The sequence below is a fragment of the Ambystoma mexicanum genome, chromosome 1p, assembly GCF_040938575.1.
Source record: "Ambystoma mexicanum isolate Mex_15411 chromosome 1p, UKY_AmexF1_1, whole genome shotgun sequence".
In the NCBI taxonomy this organism is placed as follows: domain Eukaryota; kingdom Metazoa; phylum Chordata; class Amphibia; order Caudata; family Ambystomatidae; genus Ambystoma; species Ambystoma mexicanum.
This window is the reverse complement of record NC_090921.1, coordinates 842,872,679-842,894,545: the sequence shown is the minus strand read 5'-3', so window position 1 is coordinate 842,894,545 and position 21,867 is coordinate 842,872,679. Positions and strand designations below refer to the sequence as shown.

The following is a 21,867-nucleotide window of genomic DNA, read 5'->3' as shown; positions in this document are numbered from 1 at the left end:
GTTCAACTTGCAATCTATTTTCTGGTCTCATTCCCTACTGTCCATGTATTCCACGTTTGGGATTTGTGTTTGGGGAATGGGTTCCTTCAGCACGCCCTCCCACCAAGCGGCAGATAGGAATCTGGTTTTGGATCTTACAATTGAATTCTGGCTCCCTGCTGCAGCTGTAAAGTCTTGACTTGCAGGACTAAGCAAAGAATTTAAATTATTCTAGTCAGCTAAAACCCTTATCGCTAACTCAGATGGAGCTTACCCGACTCTGAGACCCATTTCACCTTACATCAAAAAACCATTATGTAAAATCTGTATAAAATCGGACTGGTAACAATGACCAGGCTTGGTTGTCATTGTAGAAGATAGATTTCCTATTTATTTGTAGATATGATTCCTTGATCAGCTGATTAAGGAATCATATCTACAAATATATAGGAAATCTCTCTTCTGCAATGACAATTTTGCTGCGTTAAAGTATAAAACAGAATGTGTTTAAACTGCTGCATTATGTAATATAAATCATCTACAGTTAATAAGGAATAAATGTTAAGAGAATAATGTATACATACAAACAGAAGAACAGGTTACTTACCCCTGGCAACGTTTTTTCGACTGGATGTTCCTCCCACGTATTCCTCATCTTTGATATTAGATATCCAGCTTTAGCTGCTTCTGGAAAAAAATATTCTGCAGAGAGCGCTGTGCGTCAATGGTGTCGACTCGAGGGCCTCCGTTTCAATGATGATGTCATCGAAGGCATATATAGCACGCACAGCGCCCGTTGGCTTCAGTTCTGTTTTTTCTTACAGTAGAAATACCTGCATAAGAATGGGAATGACCGTACTCCGCCTTGAAGGAACGAAAGCTGTAATAGCATGGGAAATTCTACTGTGGGGTAGGTTGGGAGGGCGATGAGGAATACGTGGGAGGAATATGCAGTCGAAACAACGCTACCAGGGGTAAGTAACTTGTTCTTTAAATGGATTGTGTCCTCCCACATATTCCTCATCTTTGATAGACTCCCAAAGCAGGGTTGGATTTGGTGGAGGGAGTAAGAATTTCAGTTTTTTATAAGTTTTCATGACCCAAATCGAGGCCTGCTTTTCCAAAGCTCCCATCCTGACTTAGGTAAGACTCTAGGCAGTAATGTTTTGTCAACGTGTGAATCGTAGACCACGTTGCTGCCTCACAAATACTTTTTATTGGTACACCCCTTTGCACGGCTGTAGATGTAGCCATGCCCCTGGTGGAATGGGCTCTTCACCCTTCAGGAGGATCCTTGCCTGCCAGTCTGTAACACTCCAAAATAGCCAGAATGACACGCCTGGATAAGGTCTGTTTCGTAACAGCCTGAGCCAGTTTGTGGCCCGTATTTACAATGAAAAGCTGATCATCAATGCAAGGTTTTGACAGCCTAGATATATAAAAGCTCAAAGCTCTGCGAGGGTCCAACCGGTGTAATCTCTCCTCCTCCTTGCCAGGATGAGGTGGGGGATAGAAAGAAGGTAAAACAATTTAAAGATGGACAGTGCCGCCAAATAGCCTTTAATAGTACCAATCTGGAGCACCAGATTGGCTTAAGATAGTAGGATAAAACTGTATTGTCCGTCATTATCAGGACATTCTTTCCCCATACAGAGGGCAGGAAGGCCTACGGAGCTAGTCTCAGCTCCAACGGATTGATGGAGACCAACTAACGCTGACTGTCAGATGGTTGGTGTGGGCTCCCCACCCCGTGAGTGAGGAGTCTGTCACTACTGTTATCTCTGGCCATGGTTGCCAAAAAGGTTCTCGCTTCAGAATGTTGTCCTCGCAGGCCCACCACAGAAGATCCTGTGCAACTGTGCTTGGAACCTGAAGTAGGTGCAACATCTTTCCTGAGAACTAGAACCATTGAGTTCTGAGAGCCCATTGAAGGGATCTCATTCTCAGACGGGCCTCTGGCACAAGAAAAATGCAGGATGCCATGAGGCCGAGCAACCTAAAAAAAAAAAAAATTAAAAAAAAAAAAAATTAAAAGAAATCGAAGGCCAGGAGATACGTTGGGCACTCTCAAATTTGGTGATCATCAGTAGAAGGTCTTGAGCCCTCACCTCGGGGGGCGAGCCCTTTTCAAGGATGTATCCAGTACAGCTCCGATGAACTGGAGCTTTTGAGAAGGTGTCATATGGAACTTCTTGTAATTGAGGAGAAGCCCAGTCTGTCAAGATAGTGGAAGGTGACGTTGAGATGATCAAAAACTTGTTCGGGAGAATGCGCCCTGATCAGCCAATCGTCCAGGTAGGGATAGGCGTGAATCCCCGCCCACTCGCCCCCGAGATTCACTGCCACCACTGCCATCAGTATGGTGAAAACCCTAGGGGGCAAAGGTTAGCCCGAATGGCAGAATCCGAAATTGATAGTGAGAATCGCCAACTGCAAACCTCAGGTATTTTCTGTGCTGGAGGTTGATTGGCACATGAAAATAAGCATCCTGAAGGTCCAATGACACCATCCAGTCCTGGATTTGGAGGGCCTGAAAGATCTGTGAAAGAGTACCACCCTGAACTTGTTCTTCCTGAGGAGCTTGTTTAAGGATCTCAGGTCCAAGATGGGTCTCAGTCCTGCGTCTTTCTTGGGTATTAGAAAATAAGGGGACTACCATCCCTTGTTCCTCTCCGCTACAGGGACTGGTTCTATAGCGAATTTCTCAAGCAGGGTTAAAATGTCCTACATAAGGAACTGATCTGGAATCCTCAAAGAGAGGCTCCCTGGTGGATTGCTCCGAGGTCTCTGTATTAGACGAAGGCAGTACCCATGGGTTATGGTTTCCAATGCCCAAGTATCCGAAGTAATGACTCTCCATTCTTCTAGATGCTGAGACAGTCTGCCCTCCACTGGCGAGTTGTGACTCAAGACCTCAGAGGTTTTGAGGCAGCTTTGCACCTCTCCCTCGTCCACAACGAGGGAACTTTCTTTGGCCTCTTTGACCAGCCATTGTCCTTGCTCTTCCAACTGAGGAGTAGTAGCGAAAAGATCTACCCATCCAAGGCTGTCCACTAGGGATAAAAGGCGGAGGCTGCCTAATCTGCAACGTCTCAAGGCTCTCGTCAGCCTTGTTGCCGAAAAGGTAAGACCCGTCAAAGGGCATGTTGAGGAGTCTGGATTGCACATCTGGTGCAAAGCTCGACTTCTCAACCAAGCAAATCTGCGTATAACGGTGATAGTAGCCATGGCCTTGCTGATGCTGTCAGCAGAATCCAGACCTGACTGAAGAGACTCACACATGGCTTCTTTGCTGTCTCTAATTATGGCTTAGAACCAGTCTCTTTCATCCCCCTCGTGAATGTGCTCTGCTGCCATGGAAATGCAGTCCCATAGAGTGAATGTAAGTTTTGCATTGGCACATGTGGAATTGGCTGATTTAAGCGCCATACTCCCTGCAGAAATTACATTTCTTGCCTATCCATCTACTCTTTTGTCGTCCCTATCTGGAGGGATGGTAGGGTAAGCTGGTTGCTGTAGCTGCCTGTACCACTAGCCTCTCTGTAATGGGGCGTTTTGACAGGCAGTCAGGGTCACTACTGGAAGGGCAGTACTTTTTGGTCAAGTTTTTATTCCCAGCCGGATTGGTTTCTGGTGTTTCCCTATTCGCGGTCAACCTTCTTTGCAGAGCAATGTGAAAAGGTAATATAGGATCCGACTGAGGACCCTTACATAGGATGTTGTCAGATCATCCTGTTCGAATGGTAATTGAGGCCTACTCCACCCCATGTAGTCCACTACCTTGAACATGACATGTCTATATGACGCATCAGCATGCTCCCCTGCCTCTGGTCTTCCAAACTCTAGCTCAGGTGAGGTGTCCACCCCACTGGCCATCTGCAGGTTGTCATAAAGGTCTCTCAACCTTGATTCCCCAGAGATAAAACTTTCTGGTACATTTGGAGTACCAAACTGGAGGCCAAAAGGTGCCTTGTTATCCAAGGGTTCATTTTCCTCATATTTTGAGGTAAGGGACTTAAAATAGTCCTTACTTGGAAAAGGCACATAAGTCTTTTCAGGTATCAAGGGTTTAAGGAATAATGGATTTGACGCTGGAAGAGCCGCCTAAACCTTTTTTACTGGCGACATAAGTTTTGATGGGGCGCTCAGCGTCAATGGCACAGCTGCCAATGATGGCGCAGCTGGCGTCGATGCCTTCGGCGTCAAAGTCGACGTCGAGGGCTTGGCTGGGGTCGAAGGCTCAGCCGGCGTCGATGACCTCAACTTTGACTTATGCTTTCGGCTCAACGGACCCTTTGATGACACATCATCGGATCGAGGCCTCAACGGCTCCCAATGAGGATCAGGTCTTCGTCCCGGGCTCGAGGGCACATGGGATTTAGGTCAAGCCCTTTCCTTCCCGGCTTCTTTGGAAGGTACGGTAGGAGCATGGCTTGGAGGCTTTTGTTTTTCAAATATTTTTAGCATTTCTGCTCTGAAAGCCTCCCACTCGGCCAGAGTGGATTTCTTTGTGGGGAAAGATACTCTCTCAGGGGAAGCGTCCGACGAAGTCGAAGAAGACGACCTATGGAGCCTCCTATTGGACTTCTTATTCAACAACGATGAAGAGTAGTGGGAGCCACTCCTCAATCTCGATCTCTTAACTTTCTTCCTTCGAGGAGAGTCGCCTCTCGAGTCATCGGTCGAAGTTTTTTTGGCTGAGGTAGATTATTTGGGGTTTCGACCTACCGTCAATTTCCCCTTTCGTTCCTTCAAGGTCATTCCTGTCATCAACTGGCACGAGCAGTCCGAGATGTTATGCTCCACCCCGAGGCACCATAAACATATACAGTGTGGATCGGTCAATGACATTTTCGACCCACAATCTCGACACTTCTTGAACCCGGTCTTCGGGGAAGTCGGTGTTGACTAAGAAGACATACTCGATTTCTCGAAGCAATGAAGACGTTATAAAGTAGAGAAGCGTGCTGTATTTCTCGAAGCGATAGCATTTGCGGAAAAACAGAACTGAAGCCAACGGGCGCTGCGCGTGCTATATATATGCCTTCGATGACATCCTCCTCGAAACAGAGGCCCTCGAGGGTCATCGAGTCGACGCCATCGACGCACAGTGCCCTCTTTTTTTCTGAAGCAGCTACAGCAGGAGATCGAATATCAAAGATGAGGAATACGTGGTAGGACACAATCAATTCGAAGTAGCACTTTTAGAATATACATTTAACCAGAATAATTTCTGTATGAACTGAAGTTTACAATTTCCTAAATATCAACATATCTGTAAAGTGTTTGTAAATCATCTTTATTGAAGAAATACAGATATGTTAGCAGAAACATAATCTTGCAACGTCATGAAGGGAAAGTTCAGATATATTAACCTAAAATACCAACTTTGTAACTTCCCACATCATAAGGAAATCAGATATATGGGTGTTGAACTCAGTAAAAGTCACCAGAGGCAAGGAACCAATCAGAATGGGTAACCAATATGAATTTGCCTGAACAAAGCATCTCTGAAGTGGTAGTGATAACCATCAGTATAAGGTAATAACTATGGAAAATAGTCAGCCAGACAGAAATACAGCAAAGGAGATTCAATATGAAGAGAAGAGAGCAAACAGGAGCAGACCTGGAGAGGGTACCAAAAGCTATTTAAGACGGCCCATTCCAGACTGAGGACAGGGGTAGGGCTCAAGTGTCTGGAAGCAGACCAACAGCCTAGAAGGATAGTGGATTTGATTTCTGGTGTCCAGCTGTTATTGACTTGCTGAAGATCTTAACTGGGGGGGGGGGGGGTTGACCTGCTAGCTTGATCTTTGCTCCGGTCATATGCTCTACTAAAAAAAAAGCATTCCAAAAATAAGTAAAGCTGACTAAACCCTGTATTTAAAAGCTAAAGCTACATCCATACTGAATTCAAATATATGGAAGGAGGAATTTACCTCTGCAAGTAAAAATGATTAAATTAACTACTTTGGGAATTGCATACGGCTCTAGACAGAGAAGTGAACTACAAGTGCACAGTCCATTTCACAGATTAACTGTACGAGTATATGGTATGTTTGCCTAGTCAAATATCCTGAGAGAGAACCTTTTTGCATAGTCTCTAGAGACCTGGACGGAGGGGGGGCTTTTATAGAGGTCAAAGGATCCCCAGAAAGCATTGAACAAGTGATGTTCTGTAACTAAATGTATCATAGAATTTAAGTTGCTGCCCTTAGGTCACCACCCCAACCCATTGATTGGCCACTTCGTATGTTTCCATTATTTGCATTTGGTATTCAACTTTGGGGAAAATACTAGATAATACATTATTCAGAGCAACCACCAAAGATAGATTCAGAGGTGAGTGATGGTATTGAATAAACTTATGACCGTTTTATTCGACGTTGTATGCCCATTTTGACTAGGCTGAATGTACTGAATTTGTTTGCATTTTGTTGCAAGCTTGAATTTGCCAACAATATATTTTATGTGAATTTACTCTGCATTGTAAGGTTAATAGTCAACAATCGTGTTAAAATTACTATTGTTATTACAAATGACATGATCAATGGTATAGTCTTATAAAGTGCAACATTCACCTTAAAATGTTATCTTGGCACTAAGACAGCTAACCCGGTGCTCAAGTGAGGAAAACGCCTGAGAAAATGAAACTTAAAAGCAAGGAAATACATATGATTTGAGATGGCACATGAAGACCAAGTGATAAGAAATTAACCTAGGTTCATAGGAAAGGACTTTCAAAGAGCAGCAGTTTGAACCATAAAGGACCACCCACCCCCGTGCTTTAATTTAATTCTACAGACGTTAATAAGTCCAGTATTAAGAGATCTCAACACTCTGGATGGATGTAAAAGGAAAAAATGCTTTTGAAGAAAACCTGACTAGTACGCTGGGATACCTTGTTTTTGCCAAAGGCAGATGAGGACTAAGGAGTAGGAAATGTTACCTTGCTAATGGTTGTTGCACCTGCTGCCAACTGGACAGACAAATGGACCAATACCACCAGAAGCTCTTCTTTGGATGTTTTTTTCATTTGAGGTCCAAAAATGTGATTTGGTCTCTGAATCTGTCTTCTGGCGAATCAATAGGGATTCCTTCAGTTAAACCAACAATCCACACCCAAATCGGTTTCTCCAATTTGTTAGAAGCCACAATAAACAGTACAAACCAGAAATCCACAGATATACGAGAGGTAGCATAGGAACCAGAAGGAGACAAACACGTGCATTTACAGGACTAAAACAGTTCTTAATACAAGCAACAAGTTAATCCAAACTGAACCAATAAAAAGACTTGTATAACCGTTTTGGTCGGAAAGGAAGCACAATAGGAGGGGAAAAGCCATAACATGAACAGGGGACAATGTAACTCTGGGCCAAATAAAGGTTGAGTGTTCTGAATGTGCACATGAAACATGTTAAGCGCTTCGATTCTGAATATGAAGGTTCATAAAGAAAAGATGCTGTTAAGGCAGTGGTGGGGTTGGGCTCTAGAGACGGTGATATTAGCTCCACTCAGGAAATGTGCAGTTGCAGAGACACGATCTGACGAACTAAAAAGCAGATTACATGGAACAACAAAGTTCTGTGAAACCTGAAAGTTAATCAGACAAATTGAAAGAATCATCTTTTGGTACCAAGGACAATTCTCTTCACCTATGTGAGAAACCTGAAGGTGTCTCACCCACCAGTCCCCGGCTATCTGTCATCTAGGTGGTCACGACACGGCCATCGCTTTGGATCCAGTTCCTGGGGGTGGACCAGTGCGGGAGGATCACCTGGGTGAGGGGTCTTCGGGGAGTGGGACACCGGATGGCGAGATGCGGTATCCCCTTCCCTGTAATACCTTTATCCTAGTCTACCAGGTAGGATACTTAGGAACTCAAACCCCGCACGCCCCCTTCACACCATGAACACTTTCTCACGGACAGCTCGCTATGAGAGAAAATGGACTAACACCTGAGCCATATACCTGACATGTCCCAATACGATAGTCAGGCAAGGTCAGGCAATTATTGACCATCACACACACCCGACTTCCACTACATTTCCCCACACGCATAACATAAAAGGCGGAGCACAAGAGCACATTCGGAGCGAGGCAAAGCACACAAGAAAGAAGCAGTTTCAATATGGCAGTTTAACAGAAGGCGAAAGACGTCAAAACAGAAGGGGATCGCAAGGAGGTTAAGTGCCCTTAACATTTTCGACGAGGAACCGCTACTTTCACGAAACCTCAGTAACAGAAATCATAAGACCAGGAAACCAGGCTGAAGAATCCTGCATTGTGTGTCGGAGGTACCCGGGGCTCTCCTGCGTCGATAAGCAAGGCGGGGAGAATCGCCTGCTGCCATGGTAATGTCCTTGGCTCCTACAACAAAGCAGCGCCAGTGAAATCAACAAAGCCATTGAGTCAGGGTGGCCGATATGAGACTGGTCTATGTTGAAGCCAAGTTTGCAAGCAGCAACATTGTATGTTGAACGCTGAAGCAAACAGTGTATGAAACGCATGTGACAACCAACGCGAGTAAAATTGAACAACAGATAAGCGATTTGAACTTTGAAACCAAAATACGATACCTTAGACAGAGTGGTCCGGCACTGCGTGCGTGCTCCTTCCGAAGGTCTCTGTAAGGTATCCAACTGGGAGTTGGCAGAATGCGAGAGAGGGACAAAGGATTGTGAATCGTAGTGGTCCTGCAATGGGTCAAGCAGAATTCTGTGCACAATCGAAACTCTTCCATACTAATAGAGGAAAGAAAGTTGATGACAAAGTAGATAAAGTTAGTCTGAGCACGAACGAGGGAGATCAGCTGAGAGCTTTGGGTTAAAGCAAGTTTGTGTTAAAGTAAATTAAAATTGGTCCAAGCCCAGCAGAGGGAGACTGATTAAATATTGCGTCAAAGCGGATCTGAGCCCGGTGGAGGGCGATCCGAGGTCAATAGTGAATCACCTAAGAAATGGAGTGTGTGTGAAATCTAAAGAAGAGCCTTTGAAAGGCAAAGAGACTTGGGCACGGAACATGATACTAATGTTTGAACTGCACCCTCGTGCTAGAGAAGCCAGAGACTGTGCTAAGCTCGAGTGCGCCACCTTGTCCCGTGCTGAAAACGTGGGGAAGGGATGCCAATGGTCTGAATATCCTGACATATCATTTCTTGGACACTTCGTTCTTTTAAATAACACTGTTTCCCACACCATTTTTAATTAGAGAGAAGGATTGGCAATAGAGTTTTTAGTATAGGCCCTTTTATTTTGACAAACTAACTGCACAATAATTCCTATATTTGCGAGAGAAAAAAAAAAACACACACAAAAAAAAAGTGGGGCATTGGTTAAGGGAACGCTCACTTTTGTCACCAGGGCTCAGTCATGTGCAATTTTAGGATGCGCGAGCTCAACACGGTCACATGTGCGGCGAGGAATGTGAATGCATTCAATGCAGGCCGAAGGGGGTAGGGTCAGTATAGAGTCACTTAAAAAGGGGAAGAGATTTTGCTAGGGTAAGACAAGTATAGAACAGGTATGATATCAAATTTAAGAAATGCACGACAGCATGATGTAAATTGGCAAATGCTGGCTAAAAGGATGGGGGGCAGTGAAACCAGTGGTGGGGGGCAGGGGAGGAAATCATTCGGGGCGTCTTGAGGGAGAGTTTGATGAGGTACCTTATGGCCATATTAGGGCTGAAAATATTGTAAGGGTTCGGGGTTTCCGGAACTGGCGCCAGCGCAACCTGGAGCAGATGCCGCATTAGGGTTATATATATTGGCACTCAAAGGCATACCTATATGGCTCACTTTCCCATGGACGTAAGGGGTCTTGCTTAAGTGGCGGCAATTTAAATACAGCACGGTGTGTCTTGGAAAGGAGTAAAAACGTGGTGTGCATTGTCCTGTACCATGCATTTGAAGAGGTTATGTATCTTATAACGCGCCTAATTACAAATGTTGGAGAATTTTGTCGTGCTGCCACAATGTTTGAGGTGGGGATCGCTTGCTACAAACACCTCTGGATGTGTGGGTGCTTAGATGGTTTTAAAACAAGGTGCAGCGCTGGGGATGGGGTGCAATGCTGTCATGGAAGACAACATTATTATAAGTTGTATAGGTGGATTTTGGCGTTTTGATTTGGTTATAACACGCCTATTCACTAATATTGGAGGTTTTGTCGGGCTGCCACAATGTTTAAAGGGGGTGGGGAAGGGGGGCGAGATGCCTTGTGCTGGAAAGGGGTGGTTAGGTGGGGCTGTGCGTGCATGGGTTTTTACATTTGCCCGGAATGCTTCACGTTTGGTTTGGTGGCCTTCTACTGTGAGGTAATTAGATGGGGAGTGTACTATAGTTCGGAATGGGTAAATATAAGTTGCGGGTATGGGGGCAACTGCAAGTTATTTACAGATCGTTGGGGCCTTACACTTTTGATACACGGTGCAGAGAGAGGTTTTAAGAGCCTTTTTGTTGGACATTTGCTTCTCTACTTCATGTGTTTTTGCAGCTGAGCTCCTACCTGGACCTATGTGTCCCAATATGTATTGTAAATACTTTTATTTAATTTTGTTTATTTTTCTCCTGTTCCCGATTCCCAACTTTATCTCACTTTATCACTGTGGGGGTGAAGCGCAGGTGCTGTTTTTTTCATAAGAAAAAACAGAGAAAGATAAGCGCTAAAACCAGTGCTGGTATTTTCATATTTAGCTCATGCTAAAACCTAAAAATAAATTCGCATAGATTTATTCATTAAATTGCAGTTGAATTAGCTGTCAAATTGATACATTTCTAATTAAGAAAAGAAAAGCTAGTGAAGATGACGTTTGGGATTAACAAAATGTAGCCGCTCTATGGAGGAAACTACGCAAGAATCAACTGTGAACGATCTGTATTAGTACCCAAGAAGCGTAAGGGAAAAATGTCAAAGCATCGTTTATACAATAAAGATTATATTAAACTGATTCACATTTTCTGGTAATGAAAACAATCCTTTTCCGCAGTGTTTAGTTTGTGGGGATATACTTGCAAATGAAAGTATAGTATCAAATAAATGAAGGCGTTATTTTACCCCAAAACACAGACCTGTGTTAGAAAACCAGTAGAATACCGTATTGAGCTATAAAGAAGCAATCTCCATCATTCACTAAGAGAATGAAGACATCGGAGAAAGCTCAAAAGGCAAGTTACTTAACCTGTGAGCTAGCAGATGCTAATAAAGAAGGTTTCTTGACTACGCCTTTAGGAAGACAAATATGGTGGTCTTGCCAGAGAAGGATGTGTGGTTTGGGAGTATTTTACACCTCAGGATCACTTACCAACTCGATGATTCAGTGTACTGCCTGAACACTGTGGTTGACAAAAGGGAGGTGTCAATTCACTTTATTTCCTCCAGCGGAGAGGCAAGAGCAGAGAAATGTTTGCCAAAGATGGCTGTATGCAGACCAAGGAACAGGATGTTGCAATTAGTGACACTATTTATAGGTGTTAGGCCAGTTCGCAGAATGACTGGGCCTGTGAGGCCTCCCAACATTCTTTAAAGAATCCCTTAGAGATGCTCTCCCACCCTGCCTGTGGTGAAAGTAATTCCAAACAACTGGGAAAGATGGAGAGGCGGACAAAAGAATGTCCATATTTTGAAGGCTAATACAAAAGCTGGAAAAAACAGGACAGAGTTGTAGCAGCTAAATGCAAAGCCAGAATTAGACATTGGACATGGTGTGGCCCATCCTAAATTTCATGAAGTGGCACATCAATTAGAGGTGCTTTCCTGGCCTGCATGTGGTAGATGCAATTCCCAAACTCTTAACCCAGTTGGGAAAGAGATGGGAGGATGACAGAGAATTTCCAGATGTTGAAGGAGTCTAGATGACAACTGCTCAAGACGCCGATATTCAATGTGTTTGATTTGACCTATTTCCATTCGTTCAGCAACCTCTGGACTATGGAGTAATATACGTTATCCAACTTGGTGTGTTTCTTATAAGACCAACCTGACTGAGATGGACTTTTGAGCTGGGTGTAATACTAAGGAGAGTCCTCTGTATTTTAGATCAGAGTGCTCAAGAAATTGTCGCCATCTTAAAACTCAGTTGTGCTTAATAATGTACCGGGCCAAGGGCCAGTGCTGAATACCCTGAAACTTGATCTAGTTTTCAGGTGATGATGATGAGCACTTCCCGATTAGCCCCGGTTACAGTTTCCTTGGAGCATCCCAAGAGCTCCTTTTCATGCTAAATTTGCAAAGTGCGTTGTTGGGAGTTATGCAGGGTGATTTGAAGATTGCAAGCCAGGAGTGAAAAGATGAAATCCAGCTTAAGGTAAGGGTGTTATCACTTGAGGCGCTGAGGTGTCTATGAGGTCTGTATCTGGGCAACAGAGGACTGGATAGACATTCATTGTCAGATCCACTTTTCTTAGTGCGTTTCAATATAGAAAAACAGGTAGCTTTCCTTTATTATTCTCTAGCCTGAACTACTGTACCTCTTGGCCTTCCACTGCACATCTTGCGTCAAGTCATTCATCTGTCCACGTTTCAACTCCTCCCCTTCACACGTTTTTTTCTAGCTAAATTAATTTAGCGCCGTTTATAATTTGAACAGTTTATAAATGTGTTCATTGACTTTTTTCTCCTTACCTGCTGAACTGGTTGTACCAGGGGGGCAACCGTAGTTTTCCCCTCTTAGTTTTGTGTATGAACTGCAATCCACATGCACGCTTCCCTCACTTTAAATCCTCAGTCTCCAAAAGTCTCACCTGCAATAAATGTTTACAGAAACCCACTATATCCCGGTGACAGGTCTAGTATTCCAATATGAAATTATACTGGAGCATGATTTTTTTTATGCTCGTTAGGCAGAAAAGTGTTGAATAAAATTAAACGTTTGTGCCTGCAAACTTACTTCTAGATGGCACTGTTTGAGCTGGTTGATGAGGATGTTGCACTCTTCAGTGTGCAGGTGTGGAGACAGGTCGGGGTGCATCACGCTAGGAGTAGTCTGTTGTCTTCACATGCAAACACCGAAAGAACTTCAACCTGCGAATAGCATAAGCAATACAATCATTTACAGTTGCAGTTTAAGAAAGTTGCACATCTTACAATCATATTATGTTCGAGCACAACTGCTGTTTCATATTCCACGGAATGTTTTGTCTACTAAACCATTAAAGGCAAGATAGTACCTTTCTTCCTCCCCCCACACAAGCATTTCTAGAAGTTAGATATATAAAGAGATTTTAAAACAGATATTTTGCCTCTGAGGTAATGCGTTGTATTGGAACAAAATGGCCTGAAATGGTTCTTCTGCCCTCGTTTCCGTGGAATGTGCTCTTTGTGAGTGTTTTCCATTTCCACCAGATCAACCTGACCTTTCTTTTAATGCACCAATGTAGAGGCGTGAGCGACACGCACACCTGGCTCATCATAGTTAGGGAGCGAACAGTATTTATGGGAAACGCACCTAGATGGAAAGCAACACGTCGCTATACATAGGGAGGGAGTGTGCGGGTAGCAGAGGAGCTGGAATGGGTATGCGAGCAAGTGGGAGCACTGAAGCAGGAGACAGTGATTGGCAAGGTGTTTAAAAGAGTAGGGCCTTCAATTCCATACCGAGTAGGATGAATGGAGCCAGAGACAGGGCATGTAGCAAGAAAGGCCCCGTTATCTGGTGTTTTCCCCTTGCAGTTATTTGTTAACAGTCTGGCGATGTCGTGGCTTCTGGCAATGTGTTGGCTATGAGATGGTGAGCTTCGCTTCCAGGTAGAATGGTGTTTTGGTTGTGACTGCTTTGTAGGTGGTGCAGGCGGCTTCAACGCAATACATGCTTGAATGGTAGCCATTGCAGCTCCTTGAGAATGAAAGTTATATGGTTAAATTTTCTTAGGTGCTGCAGCTTGTTGATGGCTTTCAGAGAGGCGAAGGTGATATCTGGGACTCCTGCGAGAAACGTGTTGCCACCGTCCAGATGGGAGATGGCAACGTCGTAGTCAACAAACTTGGGGCAGCAGAAACCACGCTGTTTGGGTCCTCTTGGTGATTTGTGGTTTGAATGATAGTTCATAGTCAATGGTAAAACAGATTTTGCCGTGGGTGAGAGCTGAGGTTTTAGGTCAGTCAGCCAATTCTGGACTCGGGCACGATTGGGGATGAGTGGGGGAGAATTGCTAAAAGAACAAATTAAGTCTTTGGTTGAGATTCAGGGAGGCGCCTGACAAACACAATAGTAATGGCATTATGGCTGCTGTTAATTCTGCTGTACTTGGAATTACAACGTATACCTGTATCGGTCCTAAAAATGAACGAGTGACAGCAACTCAGAAATGTATGTGACTACAGTTATAAAGCAAGTCTTAAATGCATGCAAGCATGCTCTCACTCGTGTTGCACCTTGCTCAGAGTGTGTCTCTAGGTTCCACCTTTATCAGTGTGAGGAGAGCTAATTGGTATCAGGTGTATGCACTTAAATTCAAGTGCCTGACCTGATTAGTGGGACATGTCCTGTGTGATGTAAAAGAGTTAGTCTTGTTACTTTCAGTCCTCTTCCTCGGCCTAGTGTTTGTGTAGAAAGGTGGGGGATGAGGGGGAGTTGGGACCTCAGATAATTCTGAAAAATAGGATGGGTTAGGTGTACAAAAAAAGGGGGTGGGGGGGAATATCGTGTCTCACCATCGGCTGCCTCACCCGGGTGATTCTCCCGCACTGGTCCACCCCCAGGAACTGGATCCAAAAGCGATGGCCGCGTCCTGGCCACCTGGATGACAAGCACCCGAGGACTAGCGGGTGAGACACCCTTTGGTTTCTCACATTGCGTAAGAACACGCATCATGTTGGCGGCTTTACCCTTGATGCTCATAAAACATAACAGTAAGAAAGTCTGTCCAGAATGGCTATGTATGAACACTCATGTTGGATTTACCTTTGATGGCAAGAAAAAAAAAAAAGGTTTGCGCCAATGTATGCCACGCCCCACAATCCCCCATTCCACATCCAGGGACATGCAATCGCACACATTCATACATCACATGCACACCCATACATAAACTCCATCTCATTTACAAGTGCACTTACAGACACAAACCCAAGCAGTGAGAATGTGTGTGTGTGTGTGTTTGAATGTTCTGGGTGGTTGTGTGCTTGGGGGGGAAGAATGCCATGAGAATGAATGTGTGTTTGAATGTTCTGGGTGGGTGTGTGCCTGTGTGGAGAATGAAAAGAGAGGGAGAGGGAGAGGGAAGAATGCCATGAGAATGGGCGTGTATGTGTGTGTGTGTGAATGTTCTGGGTGGGTGTGCCTGTGTTGGTTAAAATTAAAATCGTTGGTTCTATGGAAAAAGCTCTCTTTGTTTGCAAAGTATGTCTGTCCACCCAAGAATTTGCATACCTCAGAAAAGTTTTGCTAGAGAACACGATTCCCTCATTGGTATTATTTGCCTCATCCCAACAATCCCTTTTGCGAAAAGTTGGCTCCAATACATGGGAACTAACAAATAATCCAATTGGGGTAAAGAAAAAGTCATATCTGTGGGATTGGAGGCAAACTATACAGCAAATGGGAACCAATTCTCTATATTGCTAATATGCAGCTGTTGTCCATAGACGTAAGCACATACCTAGCTATCTGAAGCACTTTCCATGCAATAAATTGAGAACCTTATATAAGCATTTCAAATATAATCAGTGCTACCCTATAATGATAAGGCCCACAACTAGGCTTGGTAGCCCAAGAAAGAGGCTGTAGGCTATGCTCTAATATAAACACTCTCGAAACATTTAAACACTGGATCATTTTTGTCCATGAATGCACAGGTACAGAGGTCAATACTTTTATAAATTCATCAACCCTTTTTATTCCGATCTAGGCAAGCGTTTGTGGGCTTCCTTTATGCTAGGAGAGAGCATTTCTGGCTCTCACCAGGTTTTTAAAGCCTCGTATTGTTTAGTTTGTAGAAGGAGCAGAATGAAAATACGAATGCTAGATTTCATATCAAATCAAATGATCTTGCGTAATATGAAATTCTAATGATAATTCAATGGTGTTTTTAAATATTGCTAAATGTATAACAAGTATTTATTTTATATAGTAGATCAATTGTATAATTGCATAGAATGTTTTACTTTGTAAGGTTTTGATGCATACCCAATCACAAATAAATAAACTTTTACAAAATTAAAGGACTTCTTTGTTCTATGCCAGCCTACATGACTAAATAGCAAGGAAAGCATCACTGCCCTGTGCTTCTTCTGAAACCACTCCTACTGTCATTGCTACTCTCACTTCCCTTACCCCACCATGCTCGTACCGGTCAGTAAGAACGCCAAGCAATGACACCAGTGGAACAATAGGTGTGTTTTCAAACAAAGATGTTTATTTAAGTGCGTGCCCTATGGGATCTAAGGGAACATCTGCCAATAAGAAAATTCCTAAGGAAAACAGAGTGAGTTATGTAAAGACAAACTGGTATATTTCTCAACTCCAGTAGGTTTTTCCCCAAATAAATATACTTGAAACCTAGTCTTAGGGGTCCTTGTCACCAAAGGGACATCCTAGTCTAAAAAACAATGTTCCAAAGATGTGGCTAACAAAGTTCCAAAATCTTCCAGGGAAGGTTCTTCCAGGGTTGCACGCAGGCTGGACCCTTAGTTCTGTCTTCCTGCATTAAAAATGCATAAATGGTTTCTCAAGATTCCCTTATAGACTTCAAATCAGCCTGTCTTTCAGGAGTCTTGCCTGCACTGCTGGATTTATCACAAACTTCTCGTACTTCCACCTACCAAATAGGTCTCTCCCAGACCTCAGATTCAGGCTTTTATGGTTCAGGTCTCTCCTAGACCTTGGATTTCTCTCAGCATACCCTTACACCGCTGGCTTAGCAGTCACTTGTTCAGCGCTTTCATAGACCTCTGGCTCAGCATTCACATGGTCAGGTTTCTCACAGACCGTCTGTTCAGCATACACTTCTTCATATCTCTCACAGACCTTTGATTGTTCAAGTCTCTGCATTAGTTCCTTCCTAGACTTCTGACAGGCTGCACGCCCTTGAACCTGGGTTCGCGTAGCAAGTAGCTCCTTAAGCCAAGCAGCCGCTTTGTATAAAGTGGCAATCACCATGGCTGGGCAGGACGCAGTGAGGAACAGGTCCTTCTGATCAACATCTGCCAGTTGTCCAAAATATGCCTAGTTTCTGAGAAATTTATGATAAAGTGTGAAATGTTAATTTCCTAAAACTGCCTTAAAATATCACCAAAAGTTTTTACAAAAAAGGCAATGCTGCGATTTTTAAAAAATCCACCAGATGGCAATGTAACATAAAATGTTAACATGTGCCTCCTCCCTCCCACGCAAAACCATGAAGATAGACCGAGTTGTTTACAAGAGGACATTTGACATAATTATGCTGTTTGACGGCCCTCTAACCGCCAAGCAACTATCAATGAGTACCCGTCACATTAACAATTACTGTTACAAAGTCTGGCATATTCACGCCTGCGTGCAGTCCAGCAAAGGTGGTTGAATCATGCACTAGATATAGCAGGCGTTTAAAATAAAAAAAAAATAAAAAGACCCGTGAACCTAACTTGAAAAACTTTCTTAGGACAACCGTTTAAATGCAGGTTCTTCTAAAATGTCCCTCCAGCAGTAATAAAATCCTGGACCATCGCAGGTATTGCCCCCTGCGATTTACTCCCCTCCACAACCGGCTGAGAGCGTTACTCGAACTCATCTCATTGTGATCTGATTGTAAGCTCTTTTGTGATCAAAACAACAATGCTCCTGCGTGCATATATAAATAAAAGGTGGCATTAACCCACTAAATGTCTATAAACAACTAAACACTGGCTTCGCTTATTTGCATTGCACCTGGGGGCATAGTGCAGAAAACTTCCTATACATGTGTGCTCATTCGCAGGTTTCTTAGTTTTGTTCCTTTCTGCAAATGTATACGAACACATTGTTGCCTTGAGAGGGCAGGCAGGAGGGGTGCTGATGACAGTCATCCAGAATCTTCGCTTTCTTCAGTCAGAAATTGTGTTTTTTCCCTGCAGAGGAGCATCTGTGTGTGTTTTGTTTTTTAGAAATGAATTCTGAATGCTGTGTGAAAAATGTGCTTACGTTTTAAACGATGCCCACCTGTGCCTATTGTGAGGGATATCTGCTTGAGCGATACAGATCTCATGGGTTTATCCAGGCATGGTTAGATATTGCATTCTGGGGTTTATAGTGGGAAAATCAGAACTACAAGTCCCACAATTTAAAGAAAATAAGCATTAACAAAGCAAATAGCTTTTGTATTAATTCATTTTCTGGGTTTAAACACTGGTTAGCCATTTTGTTTTAAATGTACCGCCTCACATGCTTCCAATACCATCCAGTGTGCATGTATGCGTATGCATCACCAGCAGGATTAACTTTTATTTTCCTCAAAGACTCAAAGCATACGTACTACATGAATACTCCATCAAACAGCTGGATTTTCAGTGTAGTTGCTGGGGCACCGGAGCCTTCGGCTCTGGCAGCGTGGACTACACCATATCTGTACTAGGATCAAATATTATTTAAGTGCTCATTACAAGCAATGATTTGCGCTGACCTTTGACATGCATGATCAATACATACGTTGGAAATATTTTATGGCAAAGAAGGTCTTGTGGGAAAGGTTTACCCGATTGGAAAATGTTGCATGTTTGAAGTGTGCTGACCTCCATTCTGGGCTCATCCAGTCTCTTTTGTAGTGCCTATATGGTTTTGCTCTTTGTGTTGGTCCTTGTAATTGGTTGAAGGCCCTAGGCTTTTGTCTCAGCGATTTTGGGCTGGGGTTTTCCTTTAGTTTCTCCTACTGGACCTCTACATTTGTGGCAATGAGCAATGCTCCAATTCCATGCGTTTGCAAGCAACGACAGAGGACTTAATGACAGTCTTGTTCCAACAACTGACCTCCTCGTGTCATGCTCCAAAGGTCTGCCAGTTGCATTCCGGGATGTCAGTGGAGGCCTTAAAACAAGCCTGATCGAATAATGCTGCCCCTATGTGGAGGCGACAGGCCTGTGGGATGGGATGCACTTCATTCACGCTCCCAGATGCACATCGGACAGCGGCTGAACTAACCCAGCCCCTAGTGGCTCACCCCCTAACATACTGGGATGGGGCGGGGGGGGGGGGAGTTCTCTCACTGTCCTCTCGCTTCCCCTCACAGAGCTGCTACCTACCGCAATGCACTGTAGAGGAGGAGCCAAATATCCCCACCTCAAACACTTCACCTATATCATCTACGTTGCCTATTGATTGGGCACCAGAGTACGTGACATACACGGAGCAGTTAAAAAAAAAAAATCACAAAAGGCAGAATATGAAAACGTGCAGCACCTACACGACTTCCGGATGAGGACACGCCTGCTACTGTGGCTGCGAGCCTGCGACCTGTATTTACCTCCAGCGGATAGGATACTCGTCGCCTAGCTACTCTCCTAGAAGTTGCAATACGCTCCGTGAGTGCGCAGTAGGTTTAATCTCTTCTATACTCATAGCTAGAACTCTTGCCTACTCGCTCTTATTCACTCGCTCCCTTTCTGACTTCTCAGACTATCCAACCCTTGAGAAACACGGAAGCGAACATTTACGGTCAGTGCTCTGCACATACCTGCCTAACCTCCGCAATTTTTCCGGAGACTCCGGAATTTTAAGCATTTCTCCGGGTCTCCGGAAAAATCCCTTGAATCTCAGGAATTTTGAGATTCTTTCCGGTCCCGTCATATTCTCCACCTGATTGGCTGCCGCCGGTAGCCAATCAGGTGGAGAATATGACGGGACCCGGAAACGGCGCGAAATGTTCGTGCCCACTGCCTGCAACACTATAATAATAGTGCTTCCAATCTATGTCATTGGATTGTAAGCAGTATTATTACGGTGGCGGTGCCACGTTCATTTTACTTACCATAGCACTGAAAATCATTCATTCAGTGCTATATTCAGCAAAATGAAGGCGGCGCCGCAGCCGAAATAATGCTGCTTTCAATCCATGTCATTCGATAGAAAACAGCATTATTTCTGCTACGGCGCCGCATTCATTTTGCTTACTATAGCATTTAATGAATGAATGATTTTCAGTGCTGTGGTAAGCAAAATGAACGTGGCAACGCCGCCGTAATAATAGTGCTTCCCATCCAATGACATGGATTGAAAGCACTATTATTGTAGCCTTCATTTTGCTTACTATAGCATTGAAAATAATTCATTCAATGCTATAGTAAGCAAACTGAAGGCGCCGCTGCCGCAATAATAGCGCTTTCAATCCAATGACATGGATTGAAAGCACCATTATTTCGGCGGCTTTGCTTACTATAACATTGAATGAATTATTTTCAATGCTATAGTAAGCAAAATGAAGGCTACAACAATCGGGTTTACCTTTTTGAAAGGTGGGCGGGGCGTGTGGGCGGAGTCTTGTGTGGATATGGGCGGGGCTTAAATCTCAGGAATTTTGATTTTCAAATGTAGGCAGGTATGGCTCTGCAGTGTTGTTCCTTACCAGGTCCGCGATTCACCTCGTGCCTCGCGGGTAGTTCTTGACTCTATATCTAGGAGTTACGTTCCTAATAGCCGTACAATTGCCTTTACTTGTAAACTTGTTATCACGGATTGTTGTTACCGTAGATTCCGGTGCAGACGTGCATAGCCAGCACTACATCTCCCAGGATCCTTCACTTCCATTAAGGCAGTTTGGTCCCTTCCATCCAGGTTAGCTGTCCGCCCTCATCCAGCTTTACAGTGCGACCCACATCAGTATTTCTTTCTTCGCGCATCCTCTGCTCATTACTTTCTTTCCCTCAGTAATACGAGAGGGAGTGATCTGTGGCTCTGCTTTATACAACTACAGCCTGGAACAAGTCTCTCCCTCTTCTGTTTTGTGGTAAAACCTTTCTGGAAACAGTGGGTTACTTCCAGTTACCTTTTCTTTCCCTACTTCCTAGCTAATCAACTCTACTTTTCCTGTCTAGTCGTGCTTAGCAGTGGAATCAGCTCCTTCCCCTATTTGACGAGACGGAGCCAAGAACACAACAGCGCTACTCCGCACCTGCACTGAGGGACACAAACTACGCTCTCTAGCAGTTCAACCTGTGCTACCGCCTGGGACCCGAGTCGGATGTTATGTGCGCACTTGCACTCTTGGGCCATTGACCCAGTTGCAGCCACGGTCCTGGCGTGGGGCAGAATCTGGAGGCTCGTCAGGAAACCTAACCCGTTTCACTGGGACCGTCCCCTGTGGAACTGCCTGCCGGGGGCACCCTTAATAGGCAGGGCCACTGCGTGCGGCTGGGCAGAGGACGGATTCATTAACTTGCGTCACATCTATGAGATGGGCTCCTTTACTGAATGGGGTGACCTACCTAGGACCTTGGGAGCTCGGCCCTCTGGGTGGTTGCACTATGCTGGACTGCGGCGTGCACTCAGGGCTGGATGGGATGAGGTGCCATCGCTGGAACCCGATGACACACTCCTGATCCTAATTCTGGAAGGTACATCGGCCCGGGGGAGACTATCGAGAATGTACGACTTGCTACAAGGCCGGGCCTGTAGACCTTTACACAAGCTTCGTGGAGCTTGGAGCAGAGACCTGGGGTGTTGATATCATCGATGAAGCCTGGGAAACTATGTGCTTACGTACACATGGTGTCATTTAACTCTAGTCTCCGCTTGATCCAATTTACGGTCTTGTGCAGGTACCACTACACCCCTGCTAGACTTCACCTCATGTCACATGATCTCTCCCCAAGGTGCCCTAGATGTCAGGCTGACACTGCATGGTACTGCCATATGCTTTGGTTGTGCCCGAGACTTGCAACGTTCTCAGAAGGGGTCTGTGATGCTGTTTCTGAAATGCTGGATTATCCCCTGCAACCTGAC

The 21,867-nt window shown here is 44.4% G+C and overlaps 1 protein-coding gene across 3 annotated transcripts in view; it reads right to left on the bottom strand.

Moving 5' to 3' along the window:
• CMC2 (C-X9-C motif containing 2) overlaps positions 1-21,867 on the bottom strand; it is a 175,457-nt gene that overhangs the window by 144,200 nt on the left and 9,390 nt on the right. For all 3 annotated transcript variants that reach the window (XR_011304850.1, XM_069652850.1, XM_069652855.1), the window contains exons 2-3: positions 12,871-13,004; positions 8,562-8,726 (exon numbers count right to left, since the gene is read on the bottom strand). Coding sequence is in view for 2 of the 3 variants with exons in the window: in XM_069652850.1 (XP_069508951.1) it covers positions 8,562-8,726; positions 12,871-12,951 (246 nt within the window). In the remaining variant the exon portion in view is untranslated. The remainder of the gene's footprint in view (positions 1-8,561; positions 8,727-12,870; positions 13,005-21,867) is intronic.